The following is a 27,529-nucleotide window of genomic DNA, read 5'->3' as shown; positions in this document are numbered from 1 at the left end:
CAATCCAACCTTGTGACTTTCAAGATGAAATTGGACATTCTTTCTCAGGGCCATCATTACCACCTGGCATTCAGAGGCATGACGTGCTGCAGCAGAAACTCACATTAGGGGGTAACCAACATTGTAGTAATTTTAAGAACATTTTTATATGCATGCTGGGAAGGACTTCTATTTTCAAAATGCCATTCCTATTCAAACTAAGCAATCCTAAAATGAAGCTGCAGATGGAAAAGAGTTATTTTGATATGGTGTATCATGCAATAATGAAGGCTTGCGTAGCACAAAATTTCTTTTCTAATATTTTGATTGGTCTTGTTTTAACTGACCCATACACTGAGGTTCCTTGACAGGTGGTTTCGCACTACTGTACCTTCCAAAGGTGCTGTGCAGCCTCATTATTTCCTTTATTCTTTTTTGTCTATGTCAGTCTTGGGATCTCTCCTCTTTGCTTGTCATCTCCAGATTTCCAATGTTAATTGCTCTTCTCAGAATTCCAAAATCTTTCTTTAATTTTATGTCTAGAAGGGAAAGCTTTAGCCCAGGTCCAGTGACGGCAAAGCAGAATATTGCTCACGTTGTCCATTTTTCTGTGTGCTTTGTTCTTTTCAATACAGGCAAAATAAGCCTTAGAAAATTGCAGGCATTTCTAGTGTAGAGTAGGTTTAATTCTGTAACCTTTCAGAAAGGGAGGCAGGGGGCTGAGATAGTGTTAGTAGTTTTGGTTTTGAGAGCAAGAAAATACAACTTTTTTTTCCAGGGTCCTGAAGGAATGTTTAGGCTCAAGGGCTCAGTGCCATACTCGTGATATAAATGCTATGCCTATTTATTCTGAAATAATGAAGGCCTGTGTTATTTTCCACTACTGTATCATATTACAAATTCATGTCCAGTGTTCTGTTCTCCCAACAATCCTTTTCAGCACTGTTGCTTTTCCAAGTTTCCCAGAGAGCATCTGTGTTTCAGATTACATCTTTCCAAATAGATTAGTTGACGTTTTCAGAATAGAGGTCTTGTTTTTCTGTACATAGTTCAATTTGTTTTCTCTTACTAGTGTATGCATATCCCATCCATTTCCATTTCCTCCATGATTTACAATACTATATTACTTACTCCCTTTTCCAGATCATGTATGAATATATTAAATAAAGAGGGATGCGTAATAACTGAAGTTTTCCGTCTGACACTTCCAACAAACCTGAGATATTGCAGCTTGTCTCTTATAAACCCTTCTCCTTCCATTACCAGGGCATGCCAACATTCTTGTCCCCAAAAGATATATACAAAATCTTATTCAAGGATAATTTATGCAATATTGTATACAGTGCTTTACCAACAAGTATTTATCGTACTTAGGAGTTTTTCTCTTAACCCCTAATTTTTGATAGCTATTAACAAAACAACAACAAACCCACCAAACCCCTCCATCCCACCCCTTGGTCAAAAGAAAACAATTGGCTGTTAAGCTTCTTTCTGTAATTAAGCATGCTCATTTTTGTAAGGCATGAGTTCTGATAATCTGAATTCCAGCAAGTCCGCATGGTTAGTGTTATCTGGTAAGTAGCCGATTGTGATGATCGACTTCCATTTGAAGGTCTGCATTAGTGACAAGGGTTAGACAATCCCTGGAAGGCTGCTGAGGGTTTTCAATGACCTTTGGGTATTTTTTCAGCAATTTGAAGAGAAAAGTTTGGTTTAGAGGAAACTATTTGGTAGCAGCAGCTGGCTTTTCTTTTGAAAATTGCTACCAAGTTTTCTCCTCTCTTCCAAGGTGTTTTAGGATCTGATAATGTATTTAGGTGGATTATTAGGTAGGAAACTAAATAGTATTAATTTTCTAGTATGCTAAGCACTCCATGAATGTGACTAGATATTTAATTGTGAATCTTTTGTATGTTGTTATTTTTCAAGTACTTCTTGCAGGAGAGTTATCTATATGAAGTCTTCATTATTTCTAGCAGTCCAGTCTTTTTTAAATTTTTCTTAGTCGTTTTTAAATATCTAGCTGAGGAGGATTTCAGTATCACCTGAGTACTGAAATGCTAACAAAATGTTTGACCTGCTTTTGGTACCTGAACTCTGGAGGCAGTACCTATTAATAAGTAGCAGTGGACACAATACTTAAAATGAATTTATTCTGCTGTCCTTTAAACAGAAGAGGAGTTCTAAAAAAATTTCTCCTAAATTCATTCTTGTCACACATCATGACTTCTTAGTAGAAAACTTTTTTCCAATTTTTTTTTCCCGGCAATTTTATATCCACTTTGAGTCTGCAGTGGAGGTTGGTGAAGGCAAGCATGTTTATATTACATTATCTATAGAGAGTATAATCTCTCTGTATACTCAACAGTCTCATTAGTTTTGAACACATGCTTCAAATAGATGGCCTTTTCTAGTACTGGTCCATTCTTGTATGCAGCTGTGAAGGGTATCTGAAACAGCTTGTATTCTGTTTGCAATTGGGTGAATTTCATTTTGTGTACCCAATTTACCTAGCAAGTTTCTTAACACTGCTGCTAGGATATAAATAGCAAACACCAGATTGTAGCAAAGTCAGTGGGGAATGCCTTATCGTCGGTCTCTCCAGCAAAATCCAGGGATAATTCATGAGTTCTGAACTGAGCCCTTGGCCAATGACTCATTTTTGTTCTATTACTCTGAAGAGTCAAATTTACATCCCGAATGAGTACACCTACAGATTTTATAATCTTTAAAAATCTGTAGCAGGCTTGCTGACTATTGCTTAAGTCTCTTCATAGTGAATACTTATATATAATCTTTTTAAATTACCAAAATTATTAATTACTTTGAAAGATTTCTTCTAGTAAAAAGTAGATCGCTTCTATGCCATATGACTGTGCTTGCAATAATCAGCTCCCACAGGTCAATTAAATGCTTCAGGGTTTAGTCAGCAAGCAGACACCCATCACTGCTGCATGTACTTAGACGGAATGGAAGTTACTGCTTAATTATTCCATTTAAGACTGGATGGAAAAGGGGTCATTACGGGTTTAAAGCTTTACTTTCGATTTATATGGCTTGGAATTATACTTACAAAGACAAGAGCTTTTCTCTTTGCATAAATTAATTTAAAATCATAGACTTCTGAGTGCTCTTCAGAAAGTAAATGGGATTCTGATTAATTTTAGTTCTGCAATTGCAGGACTTAGTAATGAACTAAATGTAGACTGAAATCATGAGGAAGTTGAAGAGATCTTTTGAAATATGTGTGAAAATGTCAGATGGATCTGCTGAACATGTGTTTCTTTCATATGATGCAACCAAATGTTTAGGTTTCCAGCCTATATAATAAACTGCGTGCAGTGCCTCCCTCAGCCTTCTGTGGCATGTGTTCAAGGTGTGAAATCCATTATTCTAAAAGCTTTAAGTTGTCAGTGGAATTCTAGGAAAGCAGGGAAATATGTGGTATTACATTTTGTAAAGAAGCAATCTGTCTACTTTCAAGTGTCACATTTTTATGTCTGATTTATTGCCATTGTATCCATATGTACAGCTTATGTGCAGCTCCAGGACACTTGTGCTGAGAAATCCTACATCCTTCAAATCAAATAATTGTATAGAATGCCCTTCTCTTTTTAAATAGATTCCTCTGTGTAAACTCATGGGGGAGAATATTTGTTACGTAATCCAAATGTCAGGTGTATGCAATGTAAAATATTGAAAGACACGACAGTCTTCCTACTCTAATCTTAGTATGTCCTAGTGAGAATTTTGTACACAGTATCCATTTCCCCATGTGTATCATACACCTTATTTACAACAAATATGATCTTTAAGGAAAACAACTCTCAGGAAGGTTGCTGATTTTTTTATCAGTCTATCATAAAATTAAAATTATTTTAAATTATGGGGGATTTTTTACTATGTGTTTAGTGAAACTCTCTTCAGAATATATTGAAGTCCTGAATATTGAGTCCATCTATTTTTCTTTTCAATTTGTTTATTTAAACCAGTCCTTTTTCCTAACTGCCTCAAGCAAATGCACAAGAAATGGAAATGTGTTTCAAACAACGAGAGGAGTGAAAACAAGTAGGTGCTGCTTTGATCTTGATTCAGACTGGTTTTGTGAAAACATTAGCTGTTGTCACTTGAGATATCTTATCCCATCTTATCCTAAATGACAAAAATGTTATTGAAACTTAAACGGCTGATATGAACTCAGTTTTACTGTGTGGTCTGTTATTTCAGTAACATGCACAAGAACAATAATATAGTACTTTGAGAATTTAATTTAACAGTGAACTCAGATGCTGTTAGTGTCTTTTAGCGTGGATCTTTGAGCAGAGAGCGCTCAAAGTTCTGCATTTCAAAGTCAGAAATGCAATACGGTGTCACTGTAACTGGGAACTGTTGAGGACCACGTAGTGTCACCTGGTCAACTACATGCTTGCGGTCTCCAGATTACACTCAAGACTGGCTTTTTTTTGTCTATAATTTACACTGCTGCTCTTATATATGAAACTGCACTGGATGGATGAGCTGCAGCAACATTTCAGAATGCTTTGCCCAAGGAGGAGACAGAGCAGTTTGTGGAAAGAGCAACCTGTGGAAGAAAGGCTAGAGTCAAGGGGACTAAATCAACTAAATGGAAGTCTGCAAAGATCAGGGACCTGTTGCTTCTCTTTTGAAATACAATGCCATGGGATTAAAAACAGAAAGTACCTTATATTCAAAAAAAACTAAAAGGATTATCTGCGTTAAGGACAAGAAGAAAAAAGGTGGCTCCATGGTACATGACTGGATTCGGTTTGCTTAAACCACACCACCCAACCACAGTGTTCTCCTGGAATAGTATCTTGTATACAAAGCATCTCTCTCTGACTTTACATAACATTTCTGGCCACATGCATGGTATGTTGTAGCCCAGTTGCCAATATGAACACTTAAAGATATTTTCTTGAATAATATTGTTGTGGCCACCTGGTGAGCAGCGAGCTCTTATCTCTAAAGCCAGTTTGAAGGGCAATGGCAGCTCTGTTGTAGATATTAGTTGACACCTTTAAACTAAATCTTTTGCTTCACTGATCATCAGTCTCTGTGTTAAACAAGCCAAAAAACAAGCAGATAAAGGAGAGATTTGAGATTACTGTAAAAACTGCAACGATAAAAGGATTTGCCAGTTCAGAGTCATCTGCCATTTGCCAAGGATTCAACATAACCATAAACTGATGCTTGCTTTACCATCATTTCTCTTTATTTTCGACCAATGTCCTGTGCACCATTCTATGCATAGGAGAATAATAATTTTCTTTCTAATGCCCAAGGCAGCTGGTGTGTCCTGAGTAAGAAGATTACATTTACAATGGCAAGACAAGTATCTAAACACATTAAATTAATCTCCCAGTCCTCCCATAATTGAAGAACCTGGTCATTGAAATTTTGCTGCCTGCTGGAGAATTTCAAAACCACGGAAGGGCTGGAGTCAGACTCTGATGGCCTCACAGTTATATCATTATCCTTCATGCAAGTCGCAGTGTAAGAGAGGGCTCAGGTGGCAGGGACAGAAAAAATCCTTATTACTGTATCTGCCAATCTCATTTCACTGGCCTCCTCCTAAGAAGACAGTGCAGCACTCGATACTGAAACAGAAGCTGTATTTTAAGACATTTCCTTAGCTGTTTTCTTCCCACTTTACAAGTTGAATGTATTATTGCATATTACAGGCAGAAGGGTAAGTTTCCTAGTACATGCAAAAGCATTGTATAAATATAAGCCCTCCTGACACACGTTCATAAATAATTAGATCCTTTGTGCTTCTGAAGTACTTTGCTTTTTTCATCTCTTTTAAGCAGTGTATAAAGATGAAGGCAACTGTGGTCTGCATGTATCCAAACGGTCTGTGTATTTTAAGTCTATATGTAGGAATAGGAAGAGTACCGCTGCCCCAGAGTGATTTTCGTTTTCCATGCTAAAACCTCAGCAAGATGTTTATTTAGATGTTCCTGCTGACTTGTAAATTTCTTCCTCTGTGGACACCAGAGGACAAACAAAGAAAATCTATCGAACAAGTAGCCCCAGGACAACTATGTGTTTTTTCCATGATGCCTTAGGGGATTAGACTGTATTCTGGCAGTTGCTTTTTTTTCTATACAGTTTTTTGCAAAGAATCGTTAAGTTTTGAAGTGCTGAAATGCAGCAAAACTGTTAAGCAATTTAAAGTGAAAATAAATAGTTTTCAATAGTTCCCTGACTTCATTATCTTTGGATTTTCTATCTATGCCTACCATGAGATTTCTTTAATAGCTTCTTCAAGGATCTCCGTTTTAGGAAAAATATATGTTCCTTTCACATTCTGTTCCATATTTTTGAAATTGCTGTTAAAAATATAGTAGTACTTATGAAGTTATATAAGAACAAAACAGTTAAAATGAATCAAGAACAGGTATATTCTAACACTAGAATAAAAAATATATCCACATAAGACAGTAAGATTTTTGCTAGTGTAGAAACTAGCAAAATAATGAACACCCAAACACAAGAAGAAAGGCTATGAAATGGAAAAGCACTCTGCTTGAATAACAGATTGCCCCTGTTTTACAGATGGGAAAACTGGGGCGCGTAGAGAACTTAATTGATTTCCCTAGTGTCACCCTATAAATCATTGATGTGACAAGGCCTAAAGCTGATTCTCTCTGAGAGCTGTGCAGCTAACTCTTTGCCCGACTCTCTTCAATAAACAGATTCTGAAAGCATGTTCTCTTCCATGCAATAATTTATACTTGATGCATGAGAAGCCTGAAGTATGAGCAGATAATGCTATTTGATCTGTATTTTGCAAAAAGCCCTTCCAGATACTCTGTTCTACTTGATCCGCTTCTTTCATAAACAGATTTTGCGTTGCCGCCTCCTTTCCTTGTTCAATCTCTTTTCACTTTGTGTAAATGAAATGGCATATCCTCTCTCCCAGGTTCTGCATTTATTTCATGGTCTCTTGAGTTTGGATCACATAACTCATCTCAACCTCTCTGAGAGGCTAACCTCTTCTTCACTGAAGCTGGGTCATGAATAATTTCCTAGAAAGTGAGGCATTACCTCTTCTTCAACCCTGGAGCAAAGGGAATATCAACTGTGTGTAATTATTACCAGTACCAAGCATCTAAAAAGGTAAACCTGTGAGTCCTAAAGGCCCCTTCTTAGCAATGGATGCTTTATATGGCAGAAAAATTACTACGTGACGTACCAGGCCCCCTCACCTTCCTTGCCCCTGTATTAAGGCCTTGTTTTCTTTTAATCAGTTCCATTTGTTAGTGCCATTTGTAAATACTATTCTTCAGCAGTCATTGTCAGGCTCCCATTGTGTGAGAATTGTTATATACTAGCAGTCATGAGCCTTTATATCTCTTGCCTTGCCATCTGGCCTTGATGAAAGGGATAGATTGAGTTCCTGTTGTGGGAACATTTTCTCTGCCTTTAGAAGGATGTTCAGGTCATTTGTGGCCCATACTCTGGCTTATCTCACTGCATAGTAGCGTAAAGGAATTTGGAAAAATATTTGACAAATATGATAAATGGTCAGAATTTTTATGAAAAAAGTTTGAAAATGTATTTTCAGAGTGCTTCAAATACAAAAGTGACCAGTTATCTCATACTACCTGAAGAAATTCTATCCTTGATTATATATAACAAATGAAAGGGCAGATACTTCCTTTATCAGAAGCACTCATCATAGATGATGTTTAACAATATTATTCCTCTAAAAATATAGCAAAAGCTCTACTCTTTCCACTGGCATGCAAGCATAATGGAATATAGCAAAATCCACTATGTGAAATGACAGCCTTTTTTTGGCAAACGTGTCTGTAAGCTGGTTTAATCTACTATCTTGGAGAAAAAAAAAGCACTATAAGGATATGCCCAACTTCCATGTTGACGTAGTGATGAAGCTGCTGATAATCACAGTTAAAGTGTTGGTTTGAAAGTTGGGTGAAATTTCTGTTTGTTTGGACAAAAATTGTTATTCCATGACTTCTTTAGACAATGAGTCTCTTTTCAGGTTTTGAACCAAGTATATTAAGAGTTGGGAGATATCTGTTTCATCATTTATACTCATCTAGAATTCTAAGGCTGTGCTAGAAATGTAGGCTTTCCAAGCCATAATCTATTTTCATATTGATACTGCCTTTTCTAACACTTGTTATAGGCGTGCTTATTAATGATAACATACACAAGCAGTAAATATTCACGTTCTGTGCCTATGTAGTTTAAATAACAATGCAAGAAACAGGAGAGCTAGGGAAAAAGATGACCCTGCCCTAATTGCATAAAATGGATCAAAGTTGCAAAAAGTTAACCTGTAGCAGGTGGCAGTAGGCAACATCTGCTGAGTTCAGGGGGATTGTTACAATGGCTTTTAAAGCATGGCATGATTTCTTCTCATCACCTTGCCACAGAAATCCTGTCCCCTGCTATGACACCCTCTCTCTGTTGGCTCCCAGTCTGGCTCACTGAAAACAGTCTGGAACCAGCACAGCTTACTTTCCTCTCTCATCCGATGGGGAACATCCCTGAGCGTGCCCCAAGTTGGTAGAAACAGTGTGAAAATGCACATGGTTGATCATGTTGCTTCTGACAATATTGAAATTTAAGATCTGGTCTTTGGTAGCAAAGCAGTAGGTTTGCCATATCCCTAACGACATGGAAACGTGTTGCTGTTTCATCTGAAGCTGGCAGTGTTACATGATTTGCTGAACTAACTTGTGGGATTATGAGGGTGGTGAGGTTTGCCCTTTGATTCCACAAAAGTGGTGCGAAGCCTTCGTGTTGCAGACTTCTGTTATTGCTGTTTTCTGGTTCCAACCACTAACCAAGTCAATAGCGTATGATATTTATAATTGAGCTATGTCCTAAAGTCTTGACATTCAGTTTTGACTATCAACTTTGTCCAAGCATAAATGAGGAGAAACTGTCTTTCATTTTTCTGTAATCTTCAATGAAGAATAGAGAATCTTACAAAAAAAAAAAAAAAAAAAAAGTAGTAAGCAATTACTTTGGCCTGTTCCTATTATTTCAAAGTTTTGCAATTACAGGTATTTAAACAAAATTTCCAGTAATTCTCAATTAAAGTTGTGCACAGTTTTCCGTCACTGATCCCTGTCTTTACTGTAATCCCTGTCAAGTTTCCGGAGCTTGAGAAACCTGAGTGACCCTGAGGTGTTGCTATCATTTTTACTGTAATAGCTAGGGAAGAAAGGAGGACTACAGTGCAAATATGTGGAGTCAGCTGGATGCAGGAGATACTGGCTAAAATCTTATGTTAGCTAAAACTGTTCAAGGGAATTAATTTATGTAAAGATATGATGCTTTTAACTTGGTAAATTGTGGTGCCGTTTATACTACATCCTTTAGGAGAAAGGAACAGTCCTAAAATTGTTTAGCCAGGAGTCGTCTCATTTTCAGACAGTGAGTTTATTCCCATTTCTTTAGCATGCTATAATAAAACTGTAGACCCTGTGCTGGCTTTCTTGGCAATCTTTTTTACTTGTGCAATATGAAGCATGTATCAGCCCAGCCCTGTTCCCCAGTATATCTGATGAACCCAGCTGTGGTTGTTATGCCAAGCAACTTTGTCTTCATGATTGCATGAAACAGGGTAAAATCTAAATATCATTCTTTTCTCCTGTCTTACATACCTGTTTTGTGTGATCACCTCACAGAAACTAGTTCATGCTCTTTTTGCTGCTTCTGACATAAAGAGGTAAAACACGAATGATAAGAGGCTGATTCTGATCCAGAATTCTCTTTGGAGGATTCATTTAGCTGTTAAAGTGTAAGAGTGACTAAGATGACCTAGGACTGGCTCATTTTGTTCCCCACTCAATTGTTTAAAAGGCAATTTAACGTTAATTACTGGCATTTTACCTTTGAAAATCGGCTGCTTATTGTGGTGTTGCCTTTACTGGTGTACAGTAGAGAGGTGGGAAAGGGGAAAGGGGCGTAGAGTTTGGAAGTGGAAAACAGTAAGCTTCATTCTATTCATGGAGACACCACTTTTTCTCCTCCAAGCTTGGAGCATCTCAATGTGGATGAAATTACAGCAGTGGTTTGTGCTTCTTCTTGCACATGTGAGTCATGTTCATAGAGTTCCTTCAGGAGTAGAACAATTTTCAGGGAAAATAAAAAGAACCACTGTTTCAAGCTGGGCGTGGTAGAAAAGTAAGGTAAAATTACGTGTTGGGCAGCTCAGTAAGATGTAGGCAGAAGGAGGAAATAAGGTAGGAGAAATCTTACTGTTCCTGAGTTTTCTGAAGAGTGTTTCTCGGGGGTGGGAGTATTGTTCAGTCTTACTCAGCTTTTTCATTCCAGTCAGATATGGGGAAAATAGTCGTCTGAAAGGAGGAAACACAGAAGAGGAAAAAGGGCATGACAGGAAAATAAAATGCTGCATACTACTGACCTTCTGATATCATCCAAGATTGAATGAAGGCAACGGCAAAAACAAATGCATGGACTTTTCTCACAAGTGTTTCCACATCATTTTGGTACATTCATATGTCTGGCTTTGTGAACATGAGAATACAGGATTGACAGCAGTTCCGGCAATTGCAACAGTGATTTCTGCCTAGTGTGCCCCATTCATTAATGCATTTCTTTTAATGAACGGTGATTTGTTTTCTATGCCTCTGATTTTATGTTGCATTTTGACTGTGATTAATTGCAGATTACTTCCAAAAGGGAATGACCATAAATAGAAATCTGAAAGAATATTTTTTCTTTGGAGAATTGTTGTATTTACATGGCACATTCTATTTGTATGTGCAGGCTTTTGTCACAGAGGCATAACAAGATCCTTTATTTCTGAGGCCCTGTTTCACAGCTATCAACCCTCTTTGAGGGTGGTTGGCAAAGACTGTAAAGACAGACAGAACCACTCCTTTCTTGACTATTCAAGACCGTTGAGCAATGTGTAAAACTCCCTCTGAATCCCCATCGTCATGTACACTGAAGACGCTTAAATCTAGTGTCTAATCACTCCTCTTGCCATACCCACACAGAGGGTTAAAAAGATCTGTCATGCAATTGCTGAAGAATCTTTTTTTTGTTTGTTTCTTTTCTGTTAGCAAAGACTTTGTACCATAACAAGTTTCAGACGTGTCTAGCTGCTCTATTGTTTAGTGTATGTATACAAACCATTATATTGGTTTTATCGGTAATGTAACTGATACACTTGGTTTGGAATTTGAAACCTGCTAGGTGAGAACGTAACAGTCTGATTAGTGATGATTGCACAGAACTGCAGCCAAAATGTTGACATTAGCTGTAATTTTTTATTAAAAATTAGTTTTTTAGAGTGGTTTATGATATGGTCTTAACACCTGTGTTAGCGATTGCAGGGTGTGTCTTCCTGATCCATCTCAATAATTAATTTCACTTGCAATTAAATTGTACAGCTTGCTTCACTTTTAATCTTGTTAAAATTTGACTACAACATAGGATATTGCTGCTTAGTCTGAAAGACTGTAGAAACCCCTAGTGTCTTCCAGTTTTTAAGTAAGGACTTTTTTAAAGGGGAGAAGTTTGCACACAGAGGTATAGGTGTTGAAGAGAACTTAGAAAGGATTGAGGCCTTTAATTTGACTTATTTGTTTCTGATGTCATGCAAAAAGGTAGTATGCTGAGGCATATACAACAGCACACAACTGAGATTTCTGTCCTAACCTTATGCCTAGCGTTAGAATTGTGTAGGTTATAAAGGCATTGTAAAGAAAAATTTAGTTCATAGTCATTTTTTTCTTTTTCTTCTAAAACAGAAGTGATTTATGTAACGAATTTCTTGAACTGATCTCTCTTAACTTCCTTTAATGGATAATAAAGAATTGGTCAGAGTTATTATTCTAGTATGCTACTCAAGAGGTACTTCTTTCGGTTACCTTTTTTATAGGCAAATAATTGGCATACTGTTTAAAAATAGTAAAATGCATCACAACTAGTTTGACAGTAATGACTATTAAATTCTAAACAACGTGAAGTCACACTACATTTATCACTCTCTAATGAGTCACTCGCTTTGGTCCCTCTGTAAGCCCTTGATGTTATTTGTCATTCAGCACTATGCCTCTAGAAGTGTCAGCAGTTCTAGGGTGTTACCTTGCCTTAGATTGAAGAAAACCCCTGAAGTGTGTAATTTTTGATCATATATTGGCTACCTTCAAACGAAAAGAAAATAATATCGTTATCCTATCCTCATTAACATTATCAGCTTCTGAGGATGTTCAGATGCTTTTGTTAGTAGCCTGTGATTCATGTATGCAAAAGGAGTTTTTTTGTTCTTTTGAAAAGAAAGCTGATACATATTTATACTGTTCTTTTTAACTCTTTCAGTTAGTGCCACCATTTTGTATTCTAAGTTAATTAACCCACAGCAATGTTATGTTACATATTTTGTGTGTTGTTAAATATATTAATACAGCTTTTAGTCGATTTGGGGGAAGAGTTGAGTTTGGGATTGTGTACGGGGTCATTTTGGTCCATTGCTTTTTCTGTTTTATCCCATCTGCTCTTCCTTTGTTCTCAGATGAGACGAACAGAGAACATTGGCTTCATTTGTAGGATGAGCAGAAAAATTATACTGATATTTTGGAGAGAAGCCCAACTTTTTGGAGCAGTCTTTTTGGTGTATTTGATTAAAATGTATCAGGCTATAGATGTATTCTAAGAACAGCCAGTCTTACTGTGGGGATTCTGGTGTCACATTGGGGAAGACTGTATTGATTGTTGTTTTTTTCAATGCTATCTTCACTTTGTCATCTGTGTTCTTGCATCCAATATTTTCACTTACTCCCAACTTTTTCCTGCTTTATTCTGTCTATGAGGAAGCAACATGCAGTTCTGCCTGCAATTTACTGAAGTTATGCTTATGTTAGGGTCTTTTATTATTACTGGCAAGTCCAACAGCTGGTGATGCTGAATCTGTGCTGAACACAGCATTACATCAGTCTGTGCTACATCCACTGGTGAGCAGCTTTCTTTCTGTAGGGTAGGCAAGACTTGAGTCTGAGAAAACAGATCGGTATTGCAAGTTCCTAAAGTAATTTCTGGAGAAGTTATTTGATAGGGTATTTACCAAGATGATTTATAAATTCTCATATAACTGATACTTGTCTGGGCTTATGCAGCTGTTAAAAGAGATCACCTAAACAGGAATTGCACGTTGTTGCCTTAGCAACTGCCACTTCATATTGTGCTTAAATCACTTGGAAATATGCAGTGTATCTTAAGGAATTGCTTCCAACAGAAACAGCCAATCTTAAACAATTGCAAACAATTTCACTGAAGAAGCTGAAGGGATGGCCATTCATAACAAAGACCATCATATTTTTAAGCTTGGTAGCCTCACTTCAACACAGGCTTAGCTTGCTAAAAAAAAGGCAAAATGAAATTTAAAGAACCCAAATATTTGTTTATTGATGCCACCAGAATCCACGTGATTGCCAAATTGACTGGAAGTTGCAAATATTTAAAAGATTCCTCTAAACTCCATCTTCCATTCTAGAAGATCAGCATTAATAGTATAGTTTTCTAACTTACATTTTAAATGTCAAGTTTCCTCAAGGGCAGACTGTCTAGTGTTTTGTTTTGTTTGTGAAGTGTTATGGGTATGAAAGGAAGACCTTAAAGATACTTTACCTACTCAGGGGTTTCTTGTTCCTGTTTTGAACTGATCTCTTCATTTAGACTTCTTCTGTAGATCTTTGCCACAGTTTTATGGGGTTTGTTAGATCATCTGAAAAAAGAGGGGAGAGGCTTTTGCCAGTATTGCGTAAGGCAGTTGCTTGAGTGCTCATGCTACATGATAGTTTCAAATACCAGTTCTGCACAGAGTATTTTATATTGCTATAGCAACTTCCCCAGCTTTGTGGTCACTACTCTGTGAGCTGTGTAACAATCAGAACTGGATTTTGCACATGTGTAAACAGGGGTTCAGAGAGCACAAGGAAACAGCCAGAGTCCCTTAGCAGCGTTGTGCTGGATCCAGAATAAAACCCAGTTCTGCTACCTCATTCTTTTGTTGCTTCAGCCCAGGTTTATAACAGAAAGGTCCAAACGATAGAGACTGCTTTAAAAGGCAATATATATATTTCCCATTTCAGAAAACTTATTTTCCTTTTATAATATTGTACACAGTTAGTAAAATTTAGAAAGGTATTATGACAGCTCCTTTTGTCACCTCTTTTCTAGGCAGTGTCAACATGTTCCTTTTATTACCCCTTTTCTAGGCAATGAGAAGGAGAGACAAGCAAAATGCAAACTTACAGAATTTAAAAGGAATCAGATATGTTGAGGACCAGTTGTCATTTTTAGGTCACTGCTTACATCTCTGAATATAATTTTCATCTGAGCTGCATGGCAGGGTTTGTATGTGCTGGAAGAAGCTACATTTTCACAGCAGGAGACCAAATCAAAATGAAGCAGTCAGATGCAGGTGCACAGTAATAGAAAGGATCTATTTACCCTGAAGCGTGAGCAATGGGCCAAGAAAGCAGAAGCAGTCTACTTCCATTTCTCGCCTCCTCCTCTCCCTACCTCTTTCCTCCCCCATAGCTAAGCCAACAAATTCATAAGGGGACCAAAGAGAAGGTGCTCACTTCCTTTTAATGAGCTGCATTGCCTGCTGCTGAAGGTCTGAGGCACTTTTTTCTTATGCTGATTGAATACTATTAGACCTGGCTGTCTTTAATTTATACCTAGTCCTTCCTTCCTGCTTGCACAGCCTCAAGCCAGCCTGGAAAATGGTTGAAAGAGTTTGTCCTGTGGGCATCTGTTGCCCGTGTCCATTCTGAATTCTTGAGTGATGCTGTGGAAGGAGCAGTATGTCTGAAGCATGTGTGCCCAAAACAAAACAAAAAAAGGCAGCTTCCTTAGATATTATTTTATAAATCATATATTTTATGTAGTCCTTTTAAAATAAAATTCCTGCAGCTTTGTGTGAAGATGGGCGGTTTGATAATGGTGGTTTGACAAATCAGCTGTATTGGTTGACAGTGAAATGAGACACCTTGATTGGCTGCTTTTCACTTGATATTCTGGAGTTCTCTAGTTAAGAGCTAAGTACATTCCTACATGCAAAGATGACCACCTGATGCTGTTTCCACGGCTGCAAAAAAACTAAGTGATGTAAGTAAGGGAAAAACATTGACTCATAGCAAGTGTGAAATGGGAAAATTTAGCCGCACTGGACATAAGTACAAAAAAGTCTGATATAGGTAGTGGGACCAGTAATATCCACTGGCTTTTAACAGATTTATTTGTAGTTCATGCATAGCTTTGTGATCTATGTAAGAGATTGAGAATTTTGTTTTCCTTGCTAATTAGTGACATCGTAGGACTGAGGCAGCATCGTCTGGGTTTGGTAGGAGAAAGTAGGAATACATGAAATCTGTGTGATGAACTCTGCTGCTTACTCTGCACCACTGGAGTGGTTAGGTTCTCTGTTTCTTTCCTCAGGTGTAAAACGGGCCAGACACATGCTGTAAAGGTCAACCTGATTGATGCTTGTATGACATAAAAGATGCAGGACTCTAAATATTAATGTCACTCTGTGGCTGCATATCTGTACAGGGTTATGGGCTAAACATAACAGAATAAAAAGGAGGCACCTACCCATGTGGAATTGGACAGCAGCGATAGCATAAGCCCTAGTAAAGTGGTAGCTGTATGCTAGAAGAGTATTTTTATCCTGGCATAAAAATTGCCATGCTTAGCAGCCGAACTGTTCTAATGTTACTGCTTTCCAATCTCTACATTTAAGACCCTAATAACTCTTGTAGAAAAACTCTGAGACAAGTTCATTCTTTGTCCCCAGTTCTACCTTCAGAAAGGGAGATAGGTATGCACCCTAAAAGTTGGAGGAGCAGTGCTGAATAGAAGAAAAAAGCAGTTCAAAGGGGAGTTTGGAAAAGATATGTGTTCTGGTACCATCCAAATGGGACCATGTCATTAGTTTCTACAAACTTTGTCTTTTTTACAGGGAGGTTGTGGCACACCTAGACTTGTCTGTCAGGAGGAGAAAACACCTACAATGCGTAAACAGAAGGCTTAAAGAATGCTTAATTATAATTTTTGATAAATTTGGCTTCTAATTACAGAAAGATTAATGTGATTCATAAAAAGTAGGTCCAGCAGTTGTTCTCTGCTTTATAGGGAAGGACACATCTTCTCCATAGTTATTAAAATTTATTTTAAAGAATTAAACCACAACTGAAAAAATCACGAGAGAAGTACACCAAAACTGATGTAGAACGAACACTTTCTAAATTACATTTGCCTAAATTTATTATACTTAGTAAAGGTCAAAATATGCATGTTTACGAGAAATATTCTGTACCTCAGAATAATCTGCTAAAACATACACACACAAATTGTGGCAGTGTGTATTTCTTATTTCCTGCTTTATGATGCATCTAAATAACAAATAAAGGAAAGGAACTTTTTCTGTGTCTTCCAAGATTTGTACTAAGTATGCTCCACTACGTTTGGGGTCAGAATCCAAGCCAGCCTCCTTCAACGCAAATGGAGAGTTGGTAATCAGTTCCACTGTGACTTGAACTCAACCTGAAAGGAGGCTTTGGCAACTGTCTCTGAATCCATGGAGATGGCTGTATGTGCAGTGTGCTGCCTTCTATGGGAAAAGTATAGAAATACAGTGGTTATCAATTTATTATATTTTTTTTAGCCAGAGTCTCTTAAAAACAAAACTAGCAAAATTCAGATAAAACATCAATAATAAAATGGTGGGAAAGATCATGTGCCACATGCTCTGGCTATAATAAGTAATGAATCAAACTGGAACAATTATCGTTTTCATTAACTTAAAAAGATGAGGAGCATATATTATCTGAGCATAATTACAGCAAGCCATTGTTGACATGACATAGCAATATTCTGTCAAAGCATGTAAACAGGGCCAGTCTTTTGTGCCCACACTACAGTAGAATTTTAAAATCATCCTTGTGTTTTATGTGATTAAGTCCATTTTGGTTTAAGAAACAAACCTAATTTGGCTGCAGCCGAGAAGGCTGTTTGACATTTCTTACTGTTCACTCATTTTGGAAGATCAGCCAGCTGGAAAAACTGCTTTTTATGGTATTTGGTAAAGGAAAAACTAAGTTATAGAATTATCATGTCAGAATTTCCTGTAGGATAAATGAAATTAAATAAAAGTTTATAAGCAATTTGATTACTAATTCTGAGATTTACAAACTATCTGGCAACTGTTGCAGTGTAGGAGGTGATAGGACCAGCAGCGCTTGTTGTGTTATTTTCGGTGAAAAAAAATTCTCCGTGTGCAAATGATGTGACCAGTCTGTCTTGGGAGGGGGGAGGTTGCCAGGCAAGGTTTTTGCTATCATTAATTATTATTTTCATGCTATCCTCAATAAAGAAAAAAGATACTGGTTCTATAGGAGTCTTTCCAAACTGAGATGCCAGGGCTGAGTTTCCTCAGTTCCAGATGCTTTGTCAGAATTATAGTTCCCTGAGAGCTGGAACTCATGCATACCTGTGGAAGCAGATGAAAGAATAGGAATAAAAATAAGATACTGAATTACTTCTGCTGGTACATGCCTGAAAAAAATCTTCAAAGGTTATTATAATTATGACTGTTATTAGATACCGTGTCTGGTTTCTGCATATTTAAATTATTTCTGAGAGAGGTGAAACTTAGGCACTTCGAGATCCCAGGGGAATAATTGCAGAAATTATGACATATTCCAGTTCTTGAGCAAATTTCAATACCAAAGCTGCATTCTGCGTACTTACATTTCTTCTTAATTATACTTGGATGCAGGATAGATAGTAATTTTCTGTCTTACAAATGCATGTAGCCAATTAGTCTTGTAGATCATGAATACCCAATGGTCTAACTCATTAAATGGAATTTTCCTTTTCAGTTGTTATGGCAAAAGAGTCTGCAAATAGCTGAATATTGTCAGTCTCTGTGAGCTCAGCCTTGGCCAAGGCTACAAATCCAGTAACTTGAGCAAGTGAGCAATTACTGGGTTTACCTGTACTCTTTACAGTATGCCACTTAGTCTTGTGAGCGTGTCTATGTATGTTTTGTAAATTGGTAGAGGCTGTTTGGGTCCTGCACCTCTGGTACTCAATTTTAATGACGCAGTTCTGATGCTACGTCATGAATTTAGTCTTCCTGATTTTCCTTCCATTTGTGAGAAATTCTGAGCCCAGAAACTGTCTGGCCCACTGAGACATGGAGGCCTGAACTCTTTTTGCTCATGGAAGCAAAGATAAGAAAAACCGGCAATGTGTCTCTGCAGAAACCACTGCTTACATTAAATGGTGAAACATAGGTGTTCTTTTTTTCTTCCCTATTTTTTTTTCTATTATTATTTTTATTGTTGTTATTATTATTATTTATTTGCATATTATGCTTGCCATTCTGTCATCTGAGAGTATGAAGATAACACACGTCGCTTAGACTACCTCACAGGCAGTATTCATAGAGACAATGAAGGCAGAACATTACAACCAGTGAGAAGCAGGGAACTGCAAGACACTGGTGAAATGAGTTACAGAACCAGTATTGCTTTGAGCTGGTTTTGCTAAGTTATGGTATTGATATGGTAAATAATGAATACATTGGACTTGACTTGGTGATTGGCCTTGGTGCTTTTCAGTGGTAGCATGTTTTCCCAAGGGTGAGTGTTGCTTATCTAACATTTCATCATCCTCTTTTTCATAATATTGCGTGACATCTGAGACTTTGGTGCTGTAGTGCTATGGCAGATACTGGGTTGTGATTTTAAAAGCTATCGTCTCAAATATTATAGAAACGACAAAACCTGTCCTTTCAGGAGAAATGTTCCCTGTAATCTTATTACTGGCATAGTTATCCCTAGTGCCTTCTTGACGTATTTGCAAAACTCCTCTGGGGATTTGAATTTAATAACTGTTTTATTGAAAGAAAAAAACACGTTACTGTTTAGGGGAATGGTAAACAGTGACACTGGATTTAGGTTACTTGTGTTATATCTGTCATTATTTGTAATTGCAGTCTTCCCAGAGGAAAATGAATGGAAATTTTAAATGTGCTATAACCAACTCTTAAACACCTATTAAAAGTATGCAAAAATATACATCTTTTCTATCATTAGGATTCTGTTACTGGGTCTGTAACTCAGGGCTTGTGCCCCTTCTGCTGTGTACCCCACGCTTGTGATCCTGGGGAATTAACTCAAACTGTCTTTGGGAAGGTGAGCTGGGTGCTCACTGTCTCCCTGCTCTCCAAGGTTTACTGTGGGAATACTCCAGGTATGTACACAGGGGAGGCAAGAGTTATTGCATGAAGTCTTTCTGTTTGGCAAGTGGAGAGCTATGTACGTGTTGCGCGCGTGTGTGTGTATGCACGCGCTGTAATGTGGATGTGATATTGCTGTTCTTATTTCTCCATGTTCTTCTTTCTGCCATTGACTGGTGGAGCAAATCTTCTCTTTTACTGCTTGTACCCTAAAGAATCACAACATTATCATCTGATCTGCATCTTCTTGCTAATTCACACGGACCTTATGATGGACCTTAAAAACTTCTACATAACAGTTGCCACTAGGAGCTGGTGGAAGTCCCTAATGGAGGGGGGAAGGTCTGGAATGCAGCTTTGTTCACAGATGTTAAAAGTTTGGAGTAAAATGTGAAACCATTTTTGATTCTCAAAATAGTGTCAGCAATAAAAGCAGTGAGTAAATTTAACTTGCTAGACAGTTGTAATCTGCAGAATACATTTGTCAAATAGTTTGGAAAGAATCCAGGGGACTTTCAGCTGAAAAAAAAATAGAGACGGGCTCAGACTAAAAATGTGAGCTAAATGTCCTCCAAGGTTTGCAGAAATTACACTATGAACTTCATTACACAATTCAATAATAGACAAAATCAAAAGATATTACGCGGCGATTTTGGAGAAAGTCAGATTTTTTTAATATCTACTTGGCAACTAAAAGCAACTGATTTGTCTTGGGGTCTTCCCTTTAACTAATTGTAAAATTGGTGCTTTTTTTAAACTGTGTTAGTGCATTTGGAAGTTGGGAGGTATAACTGATACACTGGGATTTTTAGCCCAGTGTTTATTTGGCCTTTAATATTGCTGTGTCTGTGAGTTGTTAAAAAATCTTTTTCAGAGTCTTTGTAATATGCGGTGTTGGCTCCACTGTCACAGAAATCAATGTGATCTCATGAGTGCAGCTTAGTGAAGTCACCAAGAAGGGAAAAAGAGATGCCCTATCATTGCAAATAACAAGTGTGGCTTTTTGAAGAAAAAGAAGGCAAATAGATGAGCTTGATGGCATCTAGAAGTTGTGCGGCGTCCTCCAGTTCCCTGCTTCTCTCAGATGCTCCTAATTGTTTTATTTGTCATAGGGCTGTTGGGGCGGGGAAGGTGTTACCCTTTTTGTGATTGATTGCAAAATTTCATGCTGAAGGGGATTTTTTTCATTAGTTGGATGAAACAGTACCGGACTCTGTGCACATCTGGCATTATTATTTGTTATTGTGTTAATAAGTAAAAATCAGTTTATATTTCTGAACTGGATTTTCATGTTAAGCCATTACAATGCCACAGTTCTAGCCCTCAGTTCTGACTTTTAACCCTGTAAGTTTTAGACAGTTTGAACTAGGGCTTTCTCAGCCCCACTTTCTTGCTGACATAGAATTTCCTCAGAGAATTTGATTATTTCTGCCAAGAGTGTTTGTTTACAGTTGCAGCTCTCTTCTGAGTGTAATTCGTTATTTTTCTTTCCTAAGTCATCTCTCTTGTCTTTTGTTTTCCAGGTTGGTGAGAGGCAGAGAGTTCTGGTAACAGAAGAATCCTTTGATTCCAATTACTATGTTGCTCACAATCCTTTCTATGAGCAGGTATGGTTAAATAAACAAAATAAATCTTCTTGTTTTATCTTTGCTTTCTCATAATCTCAGCAACACAGTGTGCCACAGTGCAAAAAACAAGTAAAGAGATAGGAACATTTTCCAGGAAAGGACCTCTTCAAGACCCCATGTGACCATCAAGACTTCTTTATGAGCTATTTTGTTTCTGTGTTGTAAATACAATTCACCTGAAATTATGTTAAGAAATACACAATGGCTCTTTGAGTATACAATATGAGGAGGTTACATGCTTTATATCCAAATAACATTATTTGAATGGTTTAAGAAGCTGTTAATTATTGCAGTAATTTTAACTTCTGTGTTTCCAAAGCTTTGATTTCTGAATAGTTGAATGTTTAGAATTTCCACACATCTTTCAGAAAATCCTTTCAGACAATGTAATTTAAAAAAAAAAAAATCAAACAATAGGAAGGGTCAGAAACTTCTTTAGATTAACACTCAGCCTGATACGTTGTATTTCCTTCTATTGACTTTCTGTAAATTAATTCTGTCCACACAGAAGCATTAACTTTGAGCTAGGAAGGAAATACAGCATCTATTTCATAAAACTATTATTTTTGCTCAAATGCAGATGGCTTCCTGAAAACCAGTAAAATTGGCTTTTCTGAATCATCATGATTTTATTCTGGTTTTGCCTTTAGCTTTCTCTCCATTTTCTTGCACTGTGTTGTCTACAGTTTTCTTTTGCTGCCTTTAGGTATTCAGTTGTCTGAACCTGATGATGGCTGTGCTTACATAGTCACCAATAGTGCTTTCTTCTGGTTCTGCGTTATGTCCCAGCATTTATTTACTTATTTCTGCTTAGTAGTAGGTAATACTACTGCTCTTGACATATCGGTTTCTATTAGATAACTGGTTCGCTGATTATTTTTTCCTCAGTTTCTTCTTTTTTTTATAAGTCTCTTTTTTTGTTACATCTCTAACCTCTTTCTAAGTGTTACCTATCGCTGTTCCTTGCTTTTGTACCTTATCAGTCAGATTTAAGGAACATGGTTTTCTATATAGAGATTAGAAAGAAATTGCTTGGGGCTTTTTAGTGTTCAATGCTTGTTTTATGAAAGTTTCATTAATTAAAGGAAAAGCAGTTATGTGCAAAAAAAAGTGTTGATGTTTTATGGGGTGTTTGTAAAGCATCTAATAGAGCTTCTGATTGGGACTGGTAAAGCATACATGAAATACAAATAATAACATGGGGAGTAATTTTAAATTTTATTATGGAAGAAATACTTCCCATTATTAAAATGTATGTCTTTTCCCTAAAATCTTATGTGTGGTATGTTTGACAAGGGTAATATCCTACTGTTTGCCCAGGTAAGCACAAGACTCAGTGCTAGTGACTAACTTCAGGAGCAGTAAATTTAATGAGAGTAAATTGAAAACCACTCTTGAGTCACTAAATATCGTATTATACTTTGGAAGCTGAAGCTCAGAGTCCTGGTGTAATGTTCTGTTAACTCAAACAGTTATCAAGCCTATTCTTTCTTCACAAAGCTCCTATTAAAGGAGTTTGCTATTAGAGCCACATGGGTAGAGCTACACTGACAGACTTCCTGGTAGAACTGGAGGCTTTGGTGGTGCAGTTTAAAGTAGTTCATTGGACAAAGTAGTCTAAAACTGACCAGAGGGTACTTTACCAGAACAACAGTCAAGTCAAGGTGAGTGTTTCTCTTGGTATAATTTTGTTTCTTAAAAATACGGTTGGGGATTTTTTCCTAACAAATACTTATATCGGAAAAATATATGACTGTACGCCAAGCCTGGCTGCTTGGTTGTTTAGAGTACCTCCCAGATATTGTCATTTAACACGTTTCTTTTTCTGAAGTAGTAGTCGTTTGCCCATGTCTGTGCCTGAGGACTTATATTTAGTTACTGCCATTTTGCATTTGGAGATACCAAGATTTACAGAGGACACGGGCACAGTAATACTTAGCTACCTGATTTTCCTTTGATTTAAATTTGCCCAAGATTAATTATGTCGGAAGAATTGTGATCTAGTCGTGTTGTAATACTGTCTCAGCATTAGGATCTTGGTTCTGTGTTCGCATCTTAGTTCCAGTTAGTCTCAGCTTGTCCATCTCTGAAAGGCAAAGATGCCTGTCTTTCTTGAAAGATGCTTAGCAGAATCCTAGGATCTGGAAACTCCTACCATCATGAACACTTCGAGCCTTCAGGGAAAAAGTGAAACTGCTGGTGATTATTTCCTCCAAGTGGGACAACCAATTCTTTTGATAGGTCAAAGCGGAGAGACACTGTTTGGCAACAAAATGCTCTCCAAGTGTGGTTGGGACAGAGTTTTCATCTGAAAATGCTCTGCACATGTTGTCTAAAAATCAAGCCATTTTAAAGCGTTTCCATTTCAGCATCCAGAAATCAAGATATACCTATGTGCTCATCACCTTTGAAAAGCTTGCATTTGTGTATGGATGAGCTTCAAGTAAATGTGAATAAATAAGTCCCTGTGATTCATTTTTCTGTTGTTTAATCAGGTAATTATTCTGCTTTGCTTTTTTTTAGCTGCTTCTCCTTTCTATGCCATTTGCTCTGCCAGCAAAAAGTGTTGCTCCTGTATGCTGGGGTCTTTCTTTTGTAACATGCATGACCTAGGAACATCTGTTATGTGGTGTCTTTTTTGTGATGTCCTTATGGGACTGTCTAATAACATGGTTGTGCAAGTTCAGGAAAGGGTAGCATTAGTTGCTGACCCAAGAAGCACACTCATCCATTTTTACAGGCATTCATTGCCAATCATGCATCTCACCTGCAAAGGACCTGCACAATCAAAATAAGGGGTTGTGCAAACAGAAACAAGGGCATAATTTCTGTCCTGAAGCATTTACAGACTCAAAACCATTTTCTTTTCTGTAACAGTACCATGAGATAGATATGACAGTAGGAAGCTTTACAGCAGTCTATTAGAACTGTGTAATGCAGGTGCCCTTGGGAACTGATTGGGGCTGGATTCAAATGTTGCAACTCAGGCCCAACTTTCTCATCAATTAAACAACAGGAATCACGGAATCAGTTGGAGTTGAAAAAAGCTGAGCTAAGACTGCAAAGCTCTTGAAGAATGCAAGCTGCAGACGTTACTGGTCAAATGTGTTAGGGCTATAGTGTATGCTGATGACTAAAACTATAAAGTTTTAGGATTTGTTCTGATGTTTATCAAAAATCTGTTTTCTGAGTGAAGCTGGAGACACTGATGTCCTTTGTGGTATTTAGTAACTATGTCTTTATCTTTATTTGAAAGGTTCTTGTGCCAAAGGATCCTCTGTTAATGGGTAAGATGGTAGAAGTGAATATTTATGAAGCTGGGAAACATTTTATGAAGGGGCAACCAGTGTCAGATGCCAGAGTTTACACTGCATCCATCACCAGACCGTTAGCAAAAGGAGAAGTTTCTGGTTTAACAGAGGTGAGTAAAAGACATTTTCTGCTTTACTACACTGGTGAAACAGCAGCTGTTCAAGCATAATGATTCCATGCTATGTATCTGTTATCATTTTATAGTTTCCCTTTTATCTATGCATGAAGCTTTAATCTTCCCTGACAGATTGAAATCTGAATTTAGAAGATGTATTTGCTGATGCCCATAGCTTTACTCTGCTGACTGTAAAGGCAATAATAGGTTTGTTTCTTGTTCCAGGGTGTAAGATGAGGAAAGAACATATTAGAATTGAAAAGATTTCACACCAGTGATTATATAATTTGAAGTATTTCAGTTCTAGTTTAGTGGAAGGATGAATCTGTTTATTTTGCATTACAAAACTTTTTAAAAGTGTGTATTGATTACATGTCTGTTAGATCAAAATTTGGTTGCGAGATTCAAACTTAATTGATGGGTAAAGGTATAGAATATTTACAATATATTTTGGAAGAAGGTCAACATCTGATTTAGTCATGTAAAGAAAATGAAACTCTTTTTTTAAAAGAGATCTGATCCTTATTTTACACCTCGGTAGATATGGCTGTTCGCCAAGTATTCTCATACATTTCATGGAGCTCTAGTTGCAAAAACTGATGGAGTGTGAAATGAAAATGTGTATCACATTTCTAAGCATCATTTGATGTCCTTTCTCCAGCACTGTTGTTAGGATCTCCAAAAATATGTAGCAATAATTTAGCACATGGAAGAAGGATAATTGGCAGTTTTTCAGCCACCTTGCTGCTTTTACAGTAAATTCTTGACAAGTATTAAAGTATATATGCATCCTTGTTAAAGTTCTAAGTAGTCATATTTAAAAGAAATAATCAGTGCATGCCTTATATGATTAGTGTTAAGCTAAGCTACTCGGTCTCTTGAATAAACCTGGCTAAGGAAACAAAGAGCAACAACAATGCACCTACTGTAATGTGTTTGGCAGATCATGAAACTTAAGCACAAACACGTTGCTAAACTCTCCTTTGAATAGTGTGTATGTGTATATTGGCCTGATAAGGGTCTGTAAGAGGCAAAACCAGCTAAAACCCTCAAATTGTCTGATTGGACTATGCAGCTATTTAAATGCATCTGATTTTTTCACAAGAACATTCTTTTTAATAATCTGCTGGAACAGAATCAAGTCTGTCATTAAACTGAGTACGTGCTGCCAGAAGCTTGTAGCATGGGAACAAGCAAGCAGACTGTTGACCGAAATTTTATGTTAAAAATGAGAAAGAAAAATATTAAAATTGAGAATACTGATGATTTCTATAACTACTCATTGAGATGTATAGATCTGCTTCTGCTCTTTGAGTAGATATGAACGATACCTGGAATGCCCAAATAAATGGCTACAGCAAGCGAATGATAAGGCAAATTGCTGCTCTTACCTTTTGTGGCTGCCAGTGCTCCATCAAGGGAGTATCTTATTTATGTGCGGTCCACTGGACGTGTTAGGAACTTACACTTTCTGGGAAAAAATAGAATCTCAATTCTTCAGTAAATGGGACATCTTTTGTACAGGGAAGCTACAGCTGAAAGCTTTTAATCACGCTTGGCCGATGTATAATCTGTAGAACGTGAACTGAAATCGTTAGTGGGAAGTTTCTCCTGACAAGTCATATGTAAATGGCCTATCAGGAACTTTCTTTACGTTCCCAGGGAAAGAAGTCAGTTTGTCACAAAAGTCACCATTGGTTTTTGGCTGGCTGAAAGATGCTGTTTATGTTGTTCTGTATGGTTGGACTGCTGGGAAACGTTTCCTGCTAGATGCACTCGAGACATGTAATTCTAACCTAAGATGCTTATAAGCAAGATAAGAGGGGTGACATATGTCATATGACCCTTTATATAGCTTGTTATGTGCACAGATGGCAGGTTGAGGAAAAAGGGAAACAACTCAGAAAGTATGTATTCAGGTAATCCCTCAAAAGTAGCCAGAGATCGTGGATCTTCAACAAGACCCCAAGGGTCTCCGCCAGATTTTCAAAAGGGCAGCAAGCTGAAGTAAAACCTTGGATAACTTTTATTTCAAGTCAAGCTATCAAAAAATGTAATGGAGAGAAGAGTTACCTAAAATAGGTTCTCAAAGCTAAAATGAAAACATATGTCGCCCTTTCACTTTCTCCTTCCCAATTTGCACACAAATGAGCAAGAATTAGGGCCTGATTTACATTCCCAGGTTCGAAAGGATGCATAGCCGTGTGCCAGGCGGCCCTTTTAAGATCAGGCACTTTTCTGTTGCTCAGCACGGCTGTCCTCTGGGCAGAAGCTCTTTTAGGCACCGACCAGCATCCTGTAGCTGCTGTACTATCTGAAGTGCTCAGTAAGACTCTAGCGGACCCCTAGTCTCACCCTGTCAGTGGTATGACTTGCTCTCATCTCCTTTATGTTTGCTGGTCCATGATGAGATCTAGTTCAGAGAAGCACACAGAGAAGAATTAAAATGTAGATCAAAAGAATGTGATAATGGGCTGTGCTGCAGTAAAACATTTATATGCTTCAGTCCTTTTCCATTCAACAAAGCACTTGGCTCTTTCTTAATGACCGTGTAAATTACTGGGGCTGCAGCACACACCTTTCAGTGCAGCACGTTGTGCAAGAGGAGGGGTAGATTGCCGAGTCAGGTCTGTAACATAGTAGTAGACAGTCTGCAGCAGTTAAAAAGATGCTATTTTTGTAGTGTATGCTAGGCATCACTTGCTATTATTAACAGTATTTTCATTAGCTTCCATAGGGCACAATAAAAGATGTTTCAAAATACGTAATGTGAGGATGTCAAAGGAAGCCACAAACCCATCCTTGAGAAAGAAGAAACTTGTATAAATGCTGTGATGAGGAATACCTCCAAAGGACCAGAGCTTATCTGCAATTCCGTTCTCTCTTTCTCATCTGCTACATGTCCCTCAGTAATATTTTCTGATGAGTTCAGAGGGAGCACCACAAGCAACATGGTGTGTTTGAAGGAGCAACTGTAGGCCTTTTTCTTGCTCTTTTCACTGCATGTCTGGGGTGACAAATTGGTCCAAAGAAAAACAAGTAGGTCACCAACGGGAATCAACAGATTTGGCTGGAAAAGAGGAAATGCAAAATGTCACACAGAGGACAATTTATAGACTCCATAAAATATTCACGCATTTTACATCTGTGCCAAATAAGCAGCAGACAAATATTGATAGAATTAATTCAATATATTTCTAGCGTATC

General features: G+C 37.5%; 1 protein-coding gene across 9 annotated transcripts in view; it reads left to right on the top strand.

Moving 5' to 3' along the window:
* Window positions 1–27,529, top strand: part of CDKAL1 (CDKAL1 threonylcarbamoyladenosine tRNA methylthiotransferase) — a 421,562-nt gene that overhangs the window by 372,402 nt on the left and 21,631 nt on the right. For all 9 annotated transcript variants that reach the window (XM_075083912.1, XM_075083908.1, XM_075083916.1 and 6 more), the window contains 2 exons: window positions 20,791–20,874; window positions 24,152–24,316. In XM_075083912.1, the coding sequence (XP_074940013.1) occupies window positions 20,791–20,874; window positions 24,152–24,316 (249 nt within the window). The remainder of the gene's footprint in view (window positions 1–20,790; window positions 20,875–24,151; window positions 24,317–27,529) is intronic.

This window comes from Phalacrocorax aristotelis, chromosome 2 (assembly GCF_949628215.1).
Source record: "Phalacrocorax aristotelis chromosome 2, bGulAri2.1, whole genome shotgun sequence".
NCBI classification, from domain to species: domain Eukaryota; kingdom Metazoa; phylum Chordata; class Aves; order Suliformes; family Phalacrocoracidae; genus Phalacrocorax; species Phalacrocorax aristotelis.
This window is presented reverse-complemented; position numbering and strand designations above follow the sequence as displayed.